General features: G+C 39.5%; 2 protein-coding genes and 1 pseudogene across 3 annotated transcripts in view; 2 read left to right on the top strand and 1 right to left on the bottom strand.

The window, feature by feature from the left end:
- The window catches only part of LOC145501575 (uncharacterized), a 4,636-nt gene extending 2,919 nt beyond the window's left edge, over positions 1-1,717 (bottom strand). The window contains exons 1-2 of the mRNA XM_081481022.1: positions 1,684-1,717; positions 1-1,538 (exon numbers count right to left, since the gene is read on the bottom strand). The exon at positions 1-1,538 is cut by the window's left edge and continues 2,919 nt beyond it. Of these exons, the coding sequence (XP_081337148.1) occupies positions 1-1,461 (1,461 nt within the window). The 5' untranslated portion in view covers positions 1,462-1,538; positions 1,684-1,717. The remainder of the gene's footprint in view (positions 1,539-1,683) is intronic.
- A 6,339-nt stretch (positions 1,718-8,056) lies between these two features.
- Positions 8,057-9,847, top strand: LOC145501163 (uncharacterized; the record flags this gene model as incomplete). The annotated part of the gene is made up of 1 exon (XM_081480705.1): positions 8,057-9,847. A coding segment is annotated over one exon (540 nt), but the record flags the coding sequence as incomplete, so codon positions are not given.
- On the top strand, positions 9,000-12,959 carry LOC145501574 (uncharacterized; annotated as a pseudogene). The gene is made up of 5 exons (XR_014051245.1): positions 9,000-9,047; positions 9,847-10,250; positions 10,442-10,589; positions 11,188-11,404; positions 12,303-12,959. The product of XR_014051245.1 is annotated as an uncharacterized LOC145501574 (transcript).
- Positions 12,960-21,678: the final 8,719 nt, after the last annotated feature.

Here is a 21,678-nt window from a genome sequence, read left to right as displayed (position 1 = left end):
ATTTTCACTTGAAAATCTTTTGGGGCATTTTTTGTCTCTTGAACACCGTAGACAAACATAATTGTTAGGTGATCTCTTAGTGACTTTTAATGGCCAAGCTTCTTTGCAAGTTGTGCACTGAAGAGTAGTATATTTCATAGATTCATGAAATCTAGAAATATTGAGCTTTGCCCAATCTTGCATATGTATTTCACCATTCTCATGTGCATCAAATTCTCTTAAGTACTGATTCTTATCCGTAGTATTAGTGCTAGATATACAATCAAGTTCACTGGAGCTACATGGAGCTTGGACTGTTATAGTTTGCATGTTATTAGAGTCTTTTTTCCTTTGATAACTGTCCCTTCTTTTAGCAAGTTTTGCCTGTCTTTGCTTATCAGTCTCAGATGCTTTTCTCTTTTGATAATTGTCTTTTCTTTTAGCAAGTTTTGCCTGTGTTTGCTCATCAGTCTCAGATGCTTTTCTCTTTTGATAATTGTCTTTTCTTTTAACAAGTTTTGCCTGTGTTTGCTCATCAGTCTCAGATGCTTTTCTCTTTTGATAATTGTCTTTTCTTTTAGCAAGTTTTGCCTGTGTTTGCTCATCAGTTTGAGATGCTTTTCTCTTTTGATAATTGTCTCTTATTTTAGCGAGTCTTGCTTGTCTTTGCTCATCATTTTCAAGGCTAATTTTATTATGATAGTGCATTCTGTTTGATTCTGCATGTTTAAAAAGTCTTCTTAACTCTTCATCAGAATTGTCTGACAAATTATTTCGTCTCTTAGCACTTACTGGTACTTCAGTAAGTGATTCTCCTGCTTTTCTTTTCATATGGTTTTGTTCAGATAGTTGAGCTACATCGACATTAGCATTAACATGGACAGACGCAATCTCAAATAAGCTTACATTCAGACAACATGCTAAAGTTTCAAGATGATTTTGAAATTCATTTAGCTCAGTAAACTTTAAAACAATAGCAGTACCATTTTCATCGGGCATTCCCAGGCAATTCCTTGCATGTGAATCAAACAGATAAAATGAATCTGATTTTTTTATAACAGCCATGACATAACCATCAAGAACTAACATTGCATTTGGACTATCTGAAAATGCATTAATCAAAACCTTCCTCAGTGAGCAAAATGGCCCGTCTCCACAAAATGAGCGATCAACGCGCCCCTGATAAAATTTACTGTAGTTTAAACAGTACTCGACATTGGTCTGTGAGGTTGCCACCTTCGGCAACTCGTTTATTGAAAGAGTGTCAGTATCAGGTACCATTTCATTAGTTAGAGCATGTAAATACATGCGATCTCCATGAAATAAGATAGCATCGATATCTGCTTGCGTCCAAGAATCGACCGAATGCGATCGATTGAAAAGCAAAGCTGAAAGTGACATAAATGCACACTGTCGGCCTCGAGAATGCTCACTGAAAGCTTCATGACCTTGATGAATGCTTCCTCGAATAGAAGTAATCATAACAGATTAGCAACTCACCTGTAAACAGGGTAAACCTCGATTCTAGTGTCTGTATCCCAAGGCGAGAAAAAGCAAAGCTGCAAGTGAAACAAATGCACACTGTCGGCCTCAAGAATGCTCACTGAAAGCTTCATAACCTTGATGAATGTTTCTTCAAATAGAATTCATCAAAAGAGATCGAAAAAAATCGATCAAAGAGAACAAAAAAAATGCAAAACTCACCTTCTTGTGAAACGCGAAAGACGTCAAAACGGCTGACCGAGCACATGTGAATTTCATCGATTATAAGCAAACTGCTCATTGGCTGCCTCGTATTTCAAAGAGCATTGCTGATAGGCTAATTCACGATCCGATAGAACGAACCAACGAACCAACGAAACTTCTCAAATGCCTTCAAGAATATGAACGCTGCCTATCGGCAGCAATAACAATAGTTTTCTTTCTTGGAAACACAGATCATGATATTTTACTCCTGTATATCTTGGTGATTGTTTGTGTTAATCTCACTAGCAATACAGTAATATTCAAAAGGATTGCAGATATGTCTCTTCTAATAGATTTTTGCAATGATTACAGAACATACTTATGTTGACAAGTATCAAGCATTATCTTCTCCATAATAATTTCAAGTTTTGATTTCAATTTGTTTAAGTCTCTCATTTCTAGAGGTGAAAAAAATCTACATCACCAGCCACCATGCGTCCGGCTTATGTTTGACACAATTGAACAGCATATCTCTCTCGCAAGAAGTAGATCTACACAGTCTCTTGGAATTAATTTGTCCATCCATGATCACTAAAACATTTAGGAGTATATTTACTCGATCATATATGTAGGTTGACTTGCATACCATCTCTGAAGAAATTTTTCCTCTGGTCGAGCTGCATGGAATGAATACAAAAGAAATGAAGTGTGAACGACAACAAAACTAAAAGATAAGGCAATTTGAATTTCTTACTTGAAGTATTTTAAAATAAGCTTACAAATTTTGAACTTCGGCCAGATACTAATAACACAGGCAGAATTCAATGTTTGTATACAAAATAAAACAATAACAAGACAATGAAACCAAAACTTTACAAGAACTTAAGCTTACCTTGGACTCCACAAGGAGAGAAGAAAGCGAGTGGAAACCATCAAATTATTTTGCCAAGAGAAGAGAGCATGCATGCGACCGTAGAGTTCGAACGCAAGTTTTGAGCGGAGCCCAACTCCGTCCTAAATTCGAGCAAAATTTGCCATACGAGGTAAATATTTAAGTATGCAACACCAATGAAAAAGTCAGGAGGTAAACACAAAAGAGGTGAATGAGGTTCCACTGAAGACGAATCAAACTCGGCCAAGAAACCCAACATGGATGCGACGAAGTGTGCCAGCGATAAAGATGGTGGCGAAGGTGACGAAGAATCAGAGGTCCAGTTCTATGTAACAGTTCCTGAGCAAGAACCAAGTCTTAAAGTTATAAGAGATATGCTTTCAGGCATTCAAACCACTCTTAAAGATGTACAGATTGAAAACAGAAAGTTGGCAAACGAGGTGGCTGATTTAAAATCTTCCTTCGGCTTTCAAGAACAACAAATGAATTCCCTCAAGGTGTCTCTGAGCAAGGCGATGAAGGCTAACGATGCAATGAAATTAGAATTACAAGCACTCAGAAAGAAAGTTAATGATCAGAAATCTGAGATTGATGAGCTGTACAAAAGTCAAGATGATCTCAAACAGTATACACACAAGAACTCGTTGGAAATTCACGGCATCCCCAAAGATTTGTATACTTCCACGGAAGATGTGGTCATCAAGTTGGGTGAGGTGTTAAATGTTTCGATCCAGAGTGATGATATCGACATCTCGCATAAATTATACAGTGGAAAGAACAAACCGAAGAATATAATTGTAAAGTTTATCAGCCACAAGAAGAAAACTGCACTTTATAAAAAGCGAACTGAACTTAAAAATGTGAGGATTGCACAGTTGTATCCACATTCCACAACAGCCACGGTTTTGGCCGTGGAACATCTATACATCAATGAAAACCTAATGTCCTTCCGAAAAGATTTAATGAAAGAAGCCAACCAAATGAGAAAAGATGGACTTTTGGTCTGTGTATGGTCCATGGATGGCAAGATTTATGTTAAGACCTTGCCTGATGGCGCACCGAAACGGATTCATTCCAAGGAAGACCTCGACAACGTATGACTGTAAGCTAGCCCGACTGTGTTTTAGCGCATCTTTATTTCTAAGCCCTACTGATGAATTATTATTTTTGTTTTCAGTTCGAATTAGGATGGATAAGACAAAGTCCTTTACGCTCTTAGATAGCATGCAGTTAAAACGCTTGTATATGTTTGTGTTTTGTGTATGTGTTTGTTTTGATTGTATTCGTCAGTGTAATTTTGTTGTTTTCTTCCCTTTTATTTCATGACAACAGTCTAATCATAAGTTGTTATTACTGCAAACCTGTGAATTTCAAATCTGCTTATCAGTTGTTGCTTCCCATGATAAAATTATCGTTTGTCAACATTAGTATGTAACGGTCATGTCGACACAAGTGAAAATTAGTATCCTATCTTAAAATGTTAGAGGCTTAAGAAACCAAGTTAAGCGAAGGAGTATTTTTTGATTCCTGAAAGATCAAAATTGTCAGATTTAATTTCTCCAGGAAACATTCTCAGAAGAAAAAGATGAATCGATATGGAAAAGTGAGTGGAGAGGTGCTATTTTCTTTTCCCACAGGTCAACCCATAGCAAAGGAGTTTCTATTTTGATAAATCCTTCAAGCAAACTGAACATGGAAGTGACCGGTAAGGATCTTGACAGCAGAATTGTGTCAATTAATTTGATGTACAATTCAGGCAAAATTTCAATCTGTAATATTTATGCTCCGAATGACTCTCAACAACAACAGAAATTCTTGCTAACTTTAAATAGATACCTGATGTCACATACGGAAATTAGTAATCTTATTGTGGGAGGAGATTGGAATGTTACCTTGCAAGCTATTGACAAAAGGGCTGTATTTTTTTGGAGACCAACTTTATATCGTGATAACCTTATCACGATAATGAATGACATTGCCTTAATCCACGTTTTTAGGAAGCTTTATTCAAATGAAAGAAGCTTTACTTATGAGTCCAAATCACTAAAAGTCAGATCCAGAATTGATTTCTTCCTAGTATCGAAATCAGTCGAAAACTGGGTCGTTAAAACCAATACGAAAGTTTCAAATGTTCTGGATCATAAAGCCGTTGTCCTTGATCTTAAAATTCTTAGTGAAAAGTGTGGTCCTGGCTTGTGGAAATTCAACAACTCCCTAGTGGAAGACAATGAATATGTCGAGCTTATAGAAGAAAACTACACGGCTATACTTGAGAAGTATTCAGATTTGAAAGACAATCGGTTAAAATGGGAATTAATTAAAATGGAAATAAGACGTCTCACCATTTCATACTCAAAACACAAAGAAAAACAACGGAGAATTCGAGAAACGGAGCTTCAAAAGTGTTTGGAAGCTTTAGAAATTAAAATTAACAACTGCAATATGGACGAACAGTTAAGCGCTGAAATTGAAGATTACAACAACTTAAAAACCGAACTTCAACGTATCTATGAAACCCAAGGGAAAAGTGCAATCTTTCGATCTAAAGTCAGGTGGGTTGAACAAGGTGAAAAACCTACAAAGTACTTCTTTAATTTAGAGAAAGGAATTTCAATCGTAAAGTAATTACAGAAATAAAAAGAGAAGACGGCAAAATACTTGTTGAAGAAGATGAGATAATGAAAGAAATCGAATCCTTTTATGAGAATTTATATACTTCGCATGACGAGGATAACAATGAGGCCTTTAATGATTTTGTGCGTGATCTGCAAACTGATAAATTAACAGACGAAGAAAGAGAGGACCTAGAGGGTTACATAACGATAGAGGAATATTCCAAAGTCTTAAAAACCTTCCCCGCTGGTAAGTCGCCTAGAGATGATGGTTTTACGGCGGAATTCTACAATTGCTTCTTTGATTTGGTGAGCCACGACTTAGTAAATAGTTTTAACACTGCATACAAAGAAGGAAAGCTGTCGATATCTCAGCGCAGAGGTGTAATAACTCTTGTGCCAAAGGAAGATTCTTGTTTGTCAGAACTTTCAAATTGGCACCCAATTACACTTTTAAATTTAGATTATAAGATCGGGTCAAAAGTAATAGCAAAGAGAATAGAAAGTGTTTTACCAAGGATAATCCATCCTGACCAAACTGGCTTTGTGAAGGGACGATATATTGGTCAAAATATAAGGTTGATAAGCGACATCCTGGAACAGACCAAACTAAAAAATATTCCTGGAATATTACTTTTACTTGACTTCCGGAAAGCATTTGACACCATCAAATGGTCCTTTATCCAGAATACTTTAAATCTCCTTAACTTTGGTGACAGCATCAAATGGTGGGTCTCCACTTTTTATACTACACCTGAAAGTGTGGTTCTGTACAATGGATTTTCCACAAATTATTTTCAGTTATCAAGAGGGGTTAGGCAGGGTTGCCCTCTGTCACCTTACCTTTTCATCTTGGGAGCTGAAATTTTAGCACTGTATTTTAGCACTGGTGACATGAAAGATCTGGTCTGGTTTGAATTGCATTTCTTTTGCAGGTATTAAAACTGCTCCCATGAAAAATGTTCCTAATTCAAAGTATTGACTCTGTGCCGTTTATGTGATGCTAATGTTGTGCGTAATAATGGATATTACAGCTTTGTATCGAACAATGCTCGAAAACTAAAAATTTTCGAAAGACACTTTTCAGTGTCGAGGACAACAATGTGTCCATCGCGCTGCGTATTCTATGTTAGAACTGCTACCAACAGATTGAAAAAGTCCGAAGCGACTGTCGCAGAAGTCACAAATTTAAACTGAGAATAAATTATTACAAAAAGAATTTTGTCCATTGAAAAGGAGAAGCTACAAATAACAATTACAATCAGACTTTTTGGGTAATGACTGTAGCCCAAATTGTGTACAGTCGAACCTTCGGTTGCCACCACTCGTAAACGACCATCTCTCTTCAGCGACCAGGTTTCCAAGCTACCAAAGGTTTCAAAGTCAAATCACTATACATGTATTTGGAACCTCTTGTAAGCGACCACCTCCAGTAAGCGACCGCGACCACTTTTAGAGCTACAGGTTTGAAATTTTCCTTTGTAAGCGACCACTTGACAGATGATAGAGAGAAAATTGCATAATAGGGTGTTGTAACTTTATCATTTTCCTAGCTGGTACAAGGAACGGCAATTTCTCAATGGCAATTAAGTAATGGTCCGTGTAAGAACTAGGAAGGCCAAACGCAAAATCAATTAAAAGGTGTGAATTCTTGATTATTAATTTCAATTAAATCGATGAATCGATTGGTCGATGTCCAAAAATCGCCAAAAAAACAATGAAAAACCCAACATAAACAACATTTTTCTCCTTAGTTTGCCCCATGTCCCGTCTGTCTACCTCACGGTCAAATATTAGCATTGTTCTATGCGCCAATCAAAAGTTAGAGCGGAAAACGTGCATCACGAACGATCTCCGTGAGACGCCATCTTGGATTTGCCATTTGCGATCAGAGACTTTATCAAGCTTTCTTGTCCGTTAAAGGTGTCTTTCGAGTCACAATTGTTATGAATACGAAGGTTATTTTGTCTACTTCGATCTTAAAGTACATTATACTAAAATACTGGTGAAATGCCCTTCAAAAGTGGTTGCTGTTGTCCACAACACAGTGAGTGGGGATTTGGAAATGTTGGAGTAAAACAGCTGCTTGCTGTGACTTACCGTGAAGAAAAATTTTGTGGCGCTGGTAAATGGAGTGCATCTGGGCACAAGGAACGCAAACAGAAGATATGTACCTTTTGTAGGGAAAGGATTCAACTACAAACAAGATGCGAAGAGCTAGAGGTAAGCTAAAATACTGTCACACTTCCACATGTGTTACCATACTTCCCTCAAATGGCTAAACATCTGTCTATCTTTACTCTTCACTCATTCGACTTTGTTGTTTTTCTAGACTGCTTCAGCAAGCCAAAGCGTATTATCTCCTACACATGAGAGTAATACAGAAGATAAAGTTTGTGGTGTCCTAGATGATCCAGTTGAAGCTGACGTTTTTGCTGAATACTCTAGTGGAAAACCTTCAGAGGACAAAGCATGTCAGATCCCAGAAACTGTTCAGAACCACCAGAGCTATGAATGTGTCGGTCTCCGAAGGAAGATCGATTTAAGGAACGAAATTATGTGTAAAATAGACATGGTACTGTTGGACTACACAGCCCTTGGTGTGCAGGGTACTCAAGCCATAATGAGGGACATCCTTACTACCAAGAAATTCAAAGGTCAGTTTGCTGATTTGTTCAGTAGCCACCAGAAGAGTAGCAGCGATGACAAACTGTTGAATTCATTAGCAAAAGATTACATTGCAGCCAAAGATAAAGAGAAGAGCCAATTGATACGGGCACAGAGTGCAAAAATATCGAGCAAACTCCTTATTGGAGACAGCATGAAAGGGAGTAAACTAAATGTGAGTGGAGTGGAACAAGGGAGAAATTGGACTGAGACTGCATGAGCTATCGGACGAGTCAGTAAGTTTGGCGATGAACGGAGAAGGTTGTTGTCAATTGTGGCCCAAGATTTCACAATATCTGAACTTCAGAGTTATTTCCCTAGCTCAAAGTCAACCATTACTGCAGCAAGAGTGCATGCAATATTGTTTGGGAAAGGTGGTGTTCCCCGTGATGGTATTTCATTTACCAGGCAAGCAGTAAGTCCCGAGGTCATTGACGAATTTCAAAGTTTTGTCAACCAAGATGATATTTCAAGGCCTTCCTCTTGCAGAAGTGTGCTTGTTGATGGAAGGGAAACTGGTGTGAGATATTGGCAGTGTGACATCAAAAATGTTATCCAGCAATATCAGCTTAAGTTCCCTGATGGTCTGAAGAGGACATACATTTATTCACACCTTCCAAAGAATTTTAGAATGAACTCGATGCTTGCAGGCCTTTGCAACCTGTGTGATGACTTTGGTCATTCCACCTTTGAATCCTTGCAGCTGCTCCTAGATGACCGCAAAAAGGCTGGTATGATCAATGCTGCTGCTCATTCTTAAACTGTCTCTACCTCAAGACAGTACCAAAAATATCTGAAGGTGGAATTTCCCAAGGAGGTAAGCAGTAAATTGACAGATAGGAAATGCAGTATGGTTATCATTTGAAAAATGCTGAATCTGCAATTAGGGATGGACACGATGAATTCCCAAGAATGTTATGTATACCATTCCTAAAATATGCTTAAGTCCTCTGGACCTATATACAGTAGTATCTAGTATAACCAGAGGACCAGGAGAATTACAAACTTACAGGGGCTGCTACACTTACAGTAACAGGACATGTCATTTGAAAGTATAGTTCTTTTTAGTCATATTTTGACCTTCTTTGTCTACAAGTATTGAAGCTGTGTATGGACTGAAACCTCACTAGCTACAATGTAATTCTATCATATTGCCTGCAGTAATGTCAATGTTCATGGATGTTACTAAGGTGGCCAAACACAGTTTTCAAGTGCCTATGCCTAATTCACCATTAATTTTAAACTATGCTTTGGCGCACGTTTTTTGCAAGAGTCAAGGTTAACCTCACAGGGGTTTATTCTCGCATTTTGGCTAAGGCGTGTGCTGTTGCCATGGCAACGGGGCTGGTTAAAAACAAGGCTTAAAAAATGGTTTTTGTTTATTTAAAAAAATTCAGTCGTTAGATTTTTTTTCATCATTTGCCCACCACGAATTGACTTTAAATCCCTTCTGTCAACACTGTTCTAATAAAATTTTGACATAGACGATTTTCGTAATTTGCCGTAAATTGTTTTCACTGCATGTTCTGAATTATTAAATTTCCCTATTTCAAAATTCAGATTTTTTGTGATACATCATTAACGTAGTTTCTGAACTACTTTTTGCCAAATTTCTTGAAATTCTAACTACTGGGTTGTTAGAAATCGGCAAGTTTCTGCAAAGGCAATCGGTCTCAATTTTTCGAGCAACTGCGCATGCGCTGCATATAACTGGGTTCTTTCAGTAACAAAGAAAAAGCTGAGAATTGCTGGGTTCTTTGCATCGTTACCTTTTCTAATGTATCTTTGTAATAAAAGACTAAAGCCATCAATACACTGCGTTCAAATATAAAGAAAAATAGTACAGATACTGCAGGTGTTGAGTAAATAAAATGATCGCTCTATTGACGGCATGTTTGTTTCTTGCAATCCTTGTGCACGCGCTGAATTGCATCAGCAAAAGCATGTGGGAAAACTGTACTGTGTTCAGCCACCTTAATGCCATTTCTATATGTTCTTTTTTTGGTCTAGCTGGAGTGGCATTCTGCATGTGCTGAGTTGTGTCTGGAGTATGTCCTTGGTCACTGTTTGGGGGAACATAACCAGTATTCATCCGATGTTGACGCATTTCACAAGATTAGAAAAGAAGTAAAGGAAGTTGTGGAAGGAGTTGTTGATCTCCCTAAAAAGGCTTCTTTCTCCAAGTCCTGGGATCAGATTGTTTCTAACCATAAGGAGTATCTTGCGCACATTGTTCGCACAAAACACCAGGGGTGCTACTATCGCTATGTCCTCGCAAACCTTTGTCTTGGTGAGATTGTATTAATCATGGATTACAAGATGGAAGTTGAGCTGGGGCTTAGGACTCGTGAAAACCAACAGAGTGGTACGGAAAGAGGGGGATATCTCTTCATGGTTTCCTTATAATTGCACAGGTAAATTCCTTCATAGTCCCTTTTCTTGCATTTTTTGACTTCGTTGTGAAGTGCACCCTAAGTTTATTTACATATACATTGTGCCTTAGAGCACAAGCATCCCATTTTGGCTTTGGAAACTTCTGCATCTCATTAATATGTTTGTTTGATTTGTTTTGATTTGAGGTTTTTAAAATAATGGTAAACTTCAGGTGTCTGAGGGAGATAGAAAGGCAGAAGTGATTGACTTGTGGTCCGAAGATACAAAGCAAGATGCCTGGTTCACCCAGAGTGCCCTTGACATTGGTTTTAGATGGCTGGAAACTGTTTACCCAGGATTCACAGTCTACTTGTTTTCTGGTATGCTTACTTTAGATATATGTACACGGACCTGAATTCATTAATATGCAGCACATAAAAACAGTTCACCAACAAGATGAGGGTGTCATACTTTATTCTTTATTATTGTTGCAAATCTATCAAAGGTAAATGATAGAAATAAAATCCAGTTGTCCCGTGGGCCAGTCAGTTTTTGGTTACCCCCTCTAAAATACATTTATTACTTGCCTGCCCAATAGGCGTGCAATGTTCATGATTTATCAACTATATCATTTATAAGGTACTGTTTATACTCAGTGATAGACTAAAGCAAACTGAGCTTACTGGTACTAAACTAGGTGAAAGATTCTGGACAGTGACACAAACGTATGTATTCTAAAGCAATCCATGTTTTCAACTCATTGTTTTGCTCATGTTGCAGACTTTGAGTTTTGGAAATGTTTTTGAGTGGAATTATCACTAATAAGACTACTGAGGCTAATTTCACTTGCCCACGAGACCACCAAACTTCTATTTTCACTTGCCATAGGGCAAAATTTACTTGCTCCGGGCAGTCAGACCTGGGTATTTTGCTGTCCTGATATATAAATGATTATTATGTTTACTTCCTCTGTTTTAGATAATGGGCCACACTACCATAACAGTGGGGTTCTCCTGTACTTATCTGAAGTGAACAGAGTGTTCAAATCACCTTGAAAGAATACAACTCTTTTGAAGCTGGCGAGGGAAAGTCTCAACTTGATTCCCACTTCGCTCATATCAGCCATAAGATTGTGCGGTGGGTACGACTGGGAAACGATTTAGAAAGTGGAGAACAAGTTGCAGAGCTGATCAAGGTATATGTTCCCTGGACATTGGTATTTTTCTGTTGAATAGTCCCAGAAAAATTTCACTGACAGACTTAATACTCACTGTGCAAATACAAAACAACAGCAAAACAAAAAGACAAAAACACAGCTCAGTAGTTTACATTCAAAAGATAGTTTGAATGTCAGAACTGCATTATTAACATAACTCTCAAGTTTTACATTGGTCTACTCTTTCATAGTAAGTCTGCATTGCCCATTGAAAGGCTACTTAGCAAGCATGTATGTAAATGTAAATGGTTGGAAGGAGGAATGATTGTTAAATCTCTCCAGGATCATTGTAAGATGTAAATATGATTCTTGGCTGCACATGTTAGTTGGAGTTGAATTAGGTGCATATATTTTTATTTGGGTGGTTTACTGAATAATACATACATCTTATTAGATGTTTTGGTGTGTAGTATCCCTGTATATTTTTACGAGTTGTATCCTGCGGGCTCGTCAAAATGCAAACAATGAGAAAAACTATACAGCGATACTACAAACCAGAACATGTAATACATGTAAGTGATTTAATATCCAACTACTATAGTCAAAAAATCTATCAGTGAATGAGGGAGAGTCCACTAGTCCACCGTATCGCTGGATATTTGTACTCATTTCGCATGTTATTTGGACGGTATTCGCTACAGTTGGATTACAGCACAATGACATGTAACAGGGTTGCCGTAGTCAGCAGAAACAAATAAGGTCAGGGAAGAGTCAGGGCTTTTTTATTTTCCTTGAGAAAAACATTGGGTTATCCACCTAATTCAAAATCAGTGAATACTGTATATTTCAAAGGTCAGTGAAAAAGTCAGATTTTTTGATGATTGGCAACTGTGTAAAGTAGTGTTCCTGATTTTTACATGTTTTTATTTTCTTCCAGACAATGAAGAATGCAACTTGCAAGAAGCTGATCATTGACAGATCAAAAGCAACAAAAGTGGGAACTCTAACAGATATTTCGTTATTTGGAAACTTCACCTTTCCAACTGAAGGCCAATTTGCAAATGGTCTGCAGCTGAGGTCATTAGCCGGGGTTGGAAATGTTGTCAATAAGACACAGGCACAAATTGAAACACTGTCTGGATGCCAGATTCCAGTGGCTGGAGCAACTGGTGCATTAACATCTGAAGAAGAGCCAGCACCAGAACCGTCTCAGTGCCCTACACAATTTCCTGCTTCAAGAAATGAGGGATATGCATTGAAGTTTATTCAACATGCCCCTGAGCAGTCAGTTGTGGCATCACTGCAAGTTACTGTGGTTGACCAGTACCTACCAGAGAGGCTGGAAAGTGGATATGCCCTGAAACATGGTCCAGGAAAGAGAACAGTGTTCAGCCAAGCTCAGAAGGATATCACGATTCCATTTTACAACAGACAGGCAGTAAATTGCATTAGAGCTGAACCACGGGATGTGATGAGAGCAGTGGAAGATGCAGGCTTGGAAGTACTTACAGCAACTCAAATCAAGAGTTGGTGGTCAATGTACCATCGGAAGAATAGGAATTTACCTGTGAGTGGGCGGCCCACTCACATTTAAGTGAGGTAGGTAAATGAGGTAGGTAAATGAGGTAGCATGCCTTCTGGTACGCCATCTGCTCCAGTACCATCCTTCACTGCCCCACTGGCTACTGTGCCTTCCAATGCCTCAACAGCTTCTGTGCCTACAACTGCATTGACAGCTACAACAGCCTCTGTGTCCACAACTACACCACAAACTACTGTGTCGTCCAGTGTTCCATCAACTTCTTTGTTTACAACTACATCACCAGCTACAATCCCATCGAGTGTGCCATCAGCTGCTGTGCCACTCAGAGTACCCACAGCTAACATGACATCCACTGCAACACCTGGTACTGTACCATCCAGTGTATCTTTCAGTTCCACTGCTGCTGCCCTGGCACCTGTCTCACCACAAGCCATTGTCACTGGTTGTGTATCGCAAATATCGGGTGCTGTAATAGAATGGCTTTTTCCTGCTGATTTTAGTCAGTTGACAATTGGTGGAAGAAATGGAAGCAATGCTTGTGCTTTCATTTCTCTGTACTTTGGACAAGTAGCATTAAAGGGTATTCCCCCACGACAAGGACTTGCACTGGATGTTCTTTGGAAGGATGCCCTCAGGGAGGCAATGACTCGAGGAAATGACTTGCATGATGAAATGTTTGATCATGAAGGAATAAATCTTAATGCCGATGAAGCTGTTGAAATGGCTGGTGATGACTGTGGTGTACTCTGTCTCGGACAGCAAAAAGATCTATTTGGCGGGACTGTTGTTGCAAAGCATTTACTTGCTGAGTTGCTTGATGATTTAGCTGGTAGGAGGCAAAGAATTTGTCTGCTGTTCTTTTCTTGTGGAAGAACAATGTTTTTACTTGTTGACAGCTGTGGACATATGTATTTTGTGGACTCCCATTCCCATAGAGACTGTGGAGCAATAATAGCAAGTTCTCCACCTGGCAATGGAGTAGAATTTACTGAATGGATTGATAAAATGATGAATTTAAATTGGCAGACCTCACTCACATCGGGGTCTGTAACTGAAGTTATATATGCATAAGGGCTGATTTAGATTGCACAACCTTGTCATGTACGATTTTTCTAGTTTTCTAATCATCTCATGCAAGTTTCTCACAGGCGGTCATGTGTCATTTAAATCGGCCCTAATGGTTTGTTTAGACCATTCTCTATTGACTGTAGTTGTTCTTGACAATCAAAAGATCCATGTAATAGTTTGGTCATATTCACTATAAGATCAGTTGATCTTATAGCATTCTGATTTTCCTCTCGGGTTAAAAAGTAGAAGAATAGATCTTGTTAGATCTTTCCTCTTGCTAGTATAACTGGTCAGAACAACAACTAGCCTAAGGAATAGGTCAAATGATATGCTGACAGTTGACAGAGTTTTTCAGTAGTCTGATACTGTAATTGTGGCATCCATGCCTATTTATTTGTCTCTCTCAAAAAAGAGGGGTTTTTTATCTAGAAAATATCAAAACCAAACCTGTAGACCTTTTTTGTCCTTTCTCCCCCCCCCCCCCAACCTGCCCCTCTCCATCATTTCAGCTTTTGAGACCACCTCCCCCTTTAAACTAACCCTAACCCTCAGGATGGGTATGGATATTTTCTGGAACCGCACAATGATTGAAAACAGAATATTGTACTTGTATGTTGCAAGCACTTAGGCATAATTTTTATCATTTACTTTTCTTCAAAGAGGCCATTCATGCAGTTATCTTCCATCCCGAGATGGAATAGAGCTTGGTAGTTTGTCCATTCCAAAAGATGTGGAGCCCTGTGTTTGTTTTGTTTCTCCTTAACTTTGCTTACCTGCACTAAGAACTGAATGTCTTCTTTTTTGGGAAACTGGGCATTGGCATAATATTGAGTAATAACTGAAATATTTTCTGCAAGTAACATTTTATACGAGGGGTAATACCTTGTTCGGTATGATAAAATTAGCAGTGTGTGTTATTGTTGATAATCAAAAGCACATAAGAAAACAGTTGTAGGAAATTGTCAGATCTCACAAAAAAGAATATTTATTTTCTTACTCTGAAAAACATGCAAAAATACAAACTGAAAAAATAAGAAAAGAGGCTAGAGAGGCTCACAAACAATTTATTTTGGAGGCTATAACGGTTGCATAGATTGCTCGCCGTCTTATACCAAAATAAAAACTACAACAGTTGCCTGATTTGCCTGCTGTCTTTGCTGCAAAAAGGTGATTACAACTATAGTTCATAATCGTGAATGAGGCATGCTAACACAAAACGTATTTGATTATAGGAGAATAGCTGACCAAGGTTGTCCCATACGGTGCGAAGTTTCTCCTCGTTTGCCATTATTTCACTTTTGATAACATCAAATGACTCCTTGCTTACTTTGACGCATTTAGCCACAGACTCGTGATCTAAATCGGCTTCAGCGGCAAGACAATTGATGCCGTACACCTTGGCGGTTGCCTCGGCAACATTTAGCTCCGACGAGAGCATGGCGAAGTTTTTTCCCAGCTTGAGGCCCTGTATGACCAGCATCTTCTTCGGTGACAGATTGTTTTTTCCATAAAGCCTACATAGTTCCGTTTTCTACACAAAGAAAAGAAAAGTTTGAATTCAGTTAACTAAGAAAGTTATTTCTGAAAGCTTAGCAATGAATTCATCTAGTACTCACACTAGAATCTAACTTCTTTCGCTTTGGTTCCGAGGGTCCATCTCCACATGGCTGTGAATCTCCCTTTCTGGAATCAAACCAGCAAGTCAGAACATATGATGGGGCACTGATTCGAAATTTCTAATTTGTCAGAATGCTAACAAAGCTTGACTTGCCTCTTTTCCATTTTTGGCGGGATAAAAACCGGCTCCTGAATGATTTCGCTATTGAAACAGCAGTAAGCTCTCTGCAGATCCAAAAATAATGCCCAGACATACGATGCGAGCAGAAACACGATTGCAATCAGCCAGTCAGAAGGTGCCACATTTTTACGATTTTGCAATTTCTGATCAGTTTCACCACAAGAGTTTGAAGCATCGGAAGCCCTATTATTTTTTTCGTTGATGTTTGTTCTATCATGGTGGTTCAGAATAACTTGCAAGTGATGTTCCAAGCTTATCATCACATCGATTGCTGAGGGGTATAAACATTTCACATAACGAACAGTACAATGTTATCGCTCATCTCTGTTACCTGAATAGTCCGAAAGGTGCGTAAAGTGAAACAGTCGAGTAAAGAAAGAAATACTAATTCATCAAAGGCCATCCCACGGCCCGAGGATGGACTCCTTCTAGGTTCGCGATATGGCGGACAACGATTATTATTACTATTATAATATTTTTGAGGTGGTGGACATTATATCAAACTTTGCTGTGTTAGAAGACTGGTTTTGAAATACATTCACGGAACGTTCACGAATTTCAGCCAGGTATTTACTTTGCACGTCTTTGTCGGGCTCCCAAACACGCGTGAAAAAGTTACTGCTTTGGATCACAAACTGACAGTTCTTTAGTGAAATTCGAGCAAAATGGCCTGAACAAGGTCGCTGATTGATGGTTCACGGAACCGATCCTGATGTTATTCTATATCAGTTTAATTTTCTCGGTATTGGCGCATAGGAATTGTCCAGACTTAAGATATGTTACAATTTTCAATGTATCTAATGCGTAGCCAAAATGAAATCTTATTTTAATGATTTAGAAGGGATCTTAAATCAAATTCTCAATTCAAAATTCGCGCTTTTTGCACCTGGGCCAATCAGATCATTCAGATTTAATTTGATTATGGGGATTAGCGCCTGAAACGTAACTGACGCTATTGCACTAGTCTATTGTTCTTTTACCTAGTTCTTACGCGGATCATTACTTAACCGATTTTTTTCTGGAAATTGGCCATTACTTTGGACATAGTTGATGTGCAAGCCAGTATAATACCATTTCGTTTCTGAACAAAGGTAACAAATCAAATGATGTACAAATCGGGCCCGTAAGTCACGTCATTTTTGTGCGAATTTTGTAAAAAAGTGACGGCAATTGTCGCCATTTATACAAAGGGAAAGGCATCCTAGGAATGAAGTCAATGACGTTTCCTGACTATGAAATAAGGCTATCCTGTAGCAAACTATAAACACCTTTTAGAGTACGTGAAAGAATAGGGAAAGAGCTTTGACGGCCAAAAGAAAAAAGTAGTGAGGGCGATGAACAACTATTCCGTTAGCGGACGAAAAATCAACTTCTAATGGATTTTTATAGCAGGAACTCACTTAAGTGTGGTTAATTTCTTGTCTCATCATACTTGCATACTTTCATACGTGTGTAGCAGTCTAAATGCATGTTTCCTTAGTTTTACTGTTTCACACGACTAAATTGTAATAGTTCTTAATGTAACAGTTTGATATAAGTTCAATTGAAATATTTTAATGGTCTACTTTAAGGTGTTTATAAGCTTGCTTACTTCATACTATAAACTTACTGATAAATGATAAGCTTGTATGAAATAGGTTTATTTTTTGTTGCACATTAAATATTGATATTCAAGTATTCTGTGATATAAATCATTAATAATTTATTTTTTTCATATTATAGGCCCTGTTTTGTCACGTGCTCAGAAATGGCGTATGCCAAAGTGTTTAAAAGTGCCATCAACCGGACATTTGCCTCTGTTGGCAGTGTCTCCTTTGGGAGAGCGTGAGTGATTCCCAGTTGTGCCATTTTCTGATGTCTGCAACCGAGGAGTTCTTTTCGCAGCCTCCTGAAGAGCAGAAAAGACTAAAGGCTGCCATAACATTGGGGAGACAGCCAAAAGACAATGTTTATGTATTGGGTGATGTACAAGATCTAGAACAACAAAAGATGGCTTTAGCTTACTATTGTTGGGTTTCCAAGAATTTTTGTTTAAAACCTTACAAGGTGTCACGTTCCACAACCGATGGAACTGGATTATTGCAATGAACAGATACGACACACGAATCCAATCCAGACGTCCGCCATGCTGCTTTAATAATCAACTTCCCAACTTACATTGCGCGCTTAAGTATATTATGTATGATGCACCGAAATGTACCTTACAAACACTACATCCCTTCCTTTTTTGGTATAACCACTATGATCTTAAGGAAATGTCAACACAATTGAAAGTCAACTAAAAACCTAGTAGGACTTAAACTCACAAAACGGCTGGCCATAAAAATTATTAATTCTCCTCTTTTGAACTGTAACAGTCAATAATGACATAAAGTCATAACAGAGTCTCTAACAATAGCACTCAAGTCAAAACAGAGTCCTTAACAATGACGCTCAGGTCATAACAAAGTCTGTAAGTCTTTCCGGCAGTTTCCTGGCCCTTGTTGGTCTCATCATAACCGGGCTGCTCAGTTCTTCTCGTTGTGCTTCCAGTTTTACAGGATCAGCAACATCAAGCAGTGGAGTTGTTTCCTCCGGATTCTGTGATGCTTCCTCGTACTTCTTTACATGGGTTGTGTTTTGCATAAGTTGAACGCCTTCTGGTGATTCAATGACAACACTGTTCCCAGTTTTGGTTACAACATCATAAGGCTCAGAAGCAAATGGTGTTGACAACTTGTTTTTGCACTCTTGTTTTACTAAGACTTTGTCACCTGGAGCTAGGTCTGACTCCTGGGCACTCCTCTTCTTGTCTGCATAGTGTTTAGCTTTGGCTTTCATTTTGCCATCTCGGTCTCGCATCTCACTCTCTATCCTCTCCTCTCTCAGTTCAGGTAGTTTAGTACGCATCTTTCTGCCAAACAAGAGTTCTGCTGGACTCACACCTGTGGTAGTATGAGGGGTTGACCTATATGCTACCAAATACTTGCGAACTTCCTTCTTCCATTCTTTTCCCTCAGCTTGAGCTATTTTCATTCTCTTGAGGAGGGACTTGTTTTGTCTTTCCACCTCGCCGTTCGCTTGTGGCCACAATGGTGTGGTCTTCCTGTGTTCTATGCTGTTATCCTCCAAATACCACTCAAACACTTCTGATCTGAACTGTGGACCATTGTCACTTCGAAGTGATTGAGGTAGTCCATGTGTGGTGAAGATTTTCTCCAAACACTCTATGACTTTCTCTGATGTTGTTGAACGCATGACTTCCACTTCATAGTACCTGCTGAAGTAATCAATGATGACTAAGACAGATTCTCCTGATGGTAATGGACCTAATAGGTCTATGGCCAAATCTTGCCATGGGCTACTTGGTAATGGGGTTGACTTGATTGGCTCTGGGTTTGCCGGACTGCTTACAAGCTGACAGCCATGACAGGTTCTGCAAAACTTCTCGGCTTCCTTGTCAATCCCAGGCCACCATACCTTTGATCGTAATCTCTGCTTCATACTGACAATTCCTGGATGTCCTTCATGCGCAAGGCTCAGTACTCAAGGTCTCAACTTGCTTGGAATGACAATCGTGGTACCTCGAAGAATTAACTTGCCGATAACACACAGTTCGCCACATACTGGTATGTACTGCTTGTGCTGATCACCTTTCCAGTTTCCGTCTTTAATGTGCTGACGCAATTCCACGAACTCTCTGTCCTGTGATGAGGCTTCTTCAATTTCACGTGTTGTCATTGCGTGAGGAGTGGCAGTTACTGCGACAAACCTGACAAATTCATCTGACACCTTGTGCGCTGATGAAGATTCTGCTTCCTCGTTCACATGCAGTAAGCGTGACAATGGATCGGCAATATTCTGCTCTCCAGGTAGGTATTTGACTTGGAACTTGTATGGCTGTAATCACAAGATCCATCTTTCGATTCGTGCACACAGCTTCGATCTGCTTGAGTAGATTGTTTCCAATGGTTTGTGATCAGTGTACAGTTCAAATTCAATGCCGTAAAGGTACACATGGAATCGTTCACATGCCCATACAACAGCCAAGGCTTCTTTTTCCGTTTGCGAATAACGCTTTTCCACATCACTAAGACTCTTGCTTGCGTAACTAATGACTCTTTCCCTGCCTTGCTGCTCCTGGATGAGGATCGCACCAAGGCCTACCGGGCTTGCGTCTGCTATGATTAGTGTCTTGGCATTTTTATCAAAGTAACCAAGAGTTTCTGCACTTGATAGCCTCCTCTTAAGCTCACTGAATGCGTTCTTCTGCTCTTCTCCAAACTCGAAACGGACACCCTTTTTGGTTAATCTGTGCAATGGCTCTGCGACCGTAGCAAAGTCCGGGATGAAACGAGCATTGTAGTTTCCCAGTCCCAGAAAGCTTCTGACTTCTGATGCACTCTGCGGTTTTCTTGCATCAACGATCGCTTTTACCTTGTCTTCCGCAGGGCCAATACCATTGTTGCTTAACACCAGTCCCATGAACACCATCTGGGTCATGTGGAACCTGCACTTCTCTGCATTCAGCGTGAGATTCTTCTCTTTCAGCCTCTCCAAACCTCGCTGCAATCTTCTGTCATGTTCTTCAGGGTTCTTCCCATGAATAATGATATCATCTGAGATGTTGGCAACACCTTCACAGCCTTGTAATGATTGCTGAATGAGATGCTGGTACACTTCTGGAGCTGACCTTATCCCAAACATAAGGCGCTTGTACTGGTATAGACCACAATGTGTAGTGAACATTGTGATACTCCTGGAATCTGGATGGAGTTCTAATTGGTGATAACCCCATTTTAAATCCAGTTTACTGAACACTGTGTTTTGGTTGAGGTTTTGGAGCACTTCGTCCACTGTGGGTATGGGATAACGTTCTCTGATAATGGCTTCATTAGCCCTTCGCATGTCTACACAAAGGCGTATTTCGTCATTCTGCTTTGGGACTACTACAACTGGACTAACCCACGGGGTCGGGCCCTCTACCGGTTCAATTATGTCCATGGCTACCAGTTCTTCAATCTTTTCTTTAACCTTGTCTCGAAGACTAAATGGGGTGCGCCTGACTGGTTGCGTCACAGGAGGTACGTCTGGATTCCCATGCAACTTAACTTGGTAATTCTTTAACTTTCCCACACCTTCAAAGATTTCTTTGTAATCGGACATAATCATCTCATTAGATGTCACAGCGCAGATCCGGGTTCCTAATTTCAACACGCCTAGGTGTATGGCAGTTTCTCTTCCAAGCAGTGCCACCCCTTCACCATTAATAACAACAAATTCGGCTTCGGTTTCTTTTCCCTCTACTCTTGCCAGTGCTGAGAATGTTCCTAGAACGTTCAGCGGCTGTTTACTGCCATACGCATAAAGCTTCTTATCACTCTTTCTCGACACACACTTAATCCTGTCTTGCTTTAACTTTGACCACAGATTTTTGTCAATCACATTGGTGCTCGCACCCGAATCAATCAGCATTGCAACTACAACTCCGCCCACAGTCACATCTATTTTCTCAGGAGATGTAGCGGAATTCACAGTAAATGCATACTCATCTTCATCTCTTTCACTTCCCACAACCTTACTGACTTCTTCTTTTTCTTTCCTTTTGTCTTCTCTTCCCATCTAGGTTTGGGAGGTTTGGCTGTTTTCGTTCTACACTGCGAGCCAAAATGGTCAGCTCCTCCACACTTATGGCAAGTTTTTCCTTTCGCAGGGCATTCAGAGTCTCGTCCAAAATGTCCTACTTTTACACATCTGTAGCATGCTTACTTTACAGACTCCTCTCTGTCTTCCTGCTTGTCACGGACCAAATTCACATCCTTTCTGCCTTCCATATTCTCCAGCTGTGATTGAACTCGTTCGTGATTTGCTGCCGTCGAAAGTAACAGCTCTAAGGTTAGTTTCTCACCTTTTTCCAGTAGTTTC

The sequence above is a fragment of the Orbicella franksi genome, chromosome 10 (assembly GCF_964199315.1).
Source record: "Orbicella franksi chromosome 10, jaOrbFran1.1, whole genome shotgun sequence".
Taxonomy (NCBI): Eukaryota; Metazoa; Cnidaria; class Anthozoa; order Scleractinia; family Merulinidae; genus Orbicella; species Orbicella franksi.
This window is presented reverse-complemented; position numbering and strand designations above follow the sequence as displayed.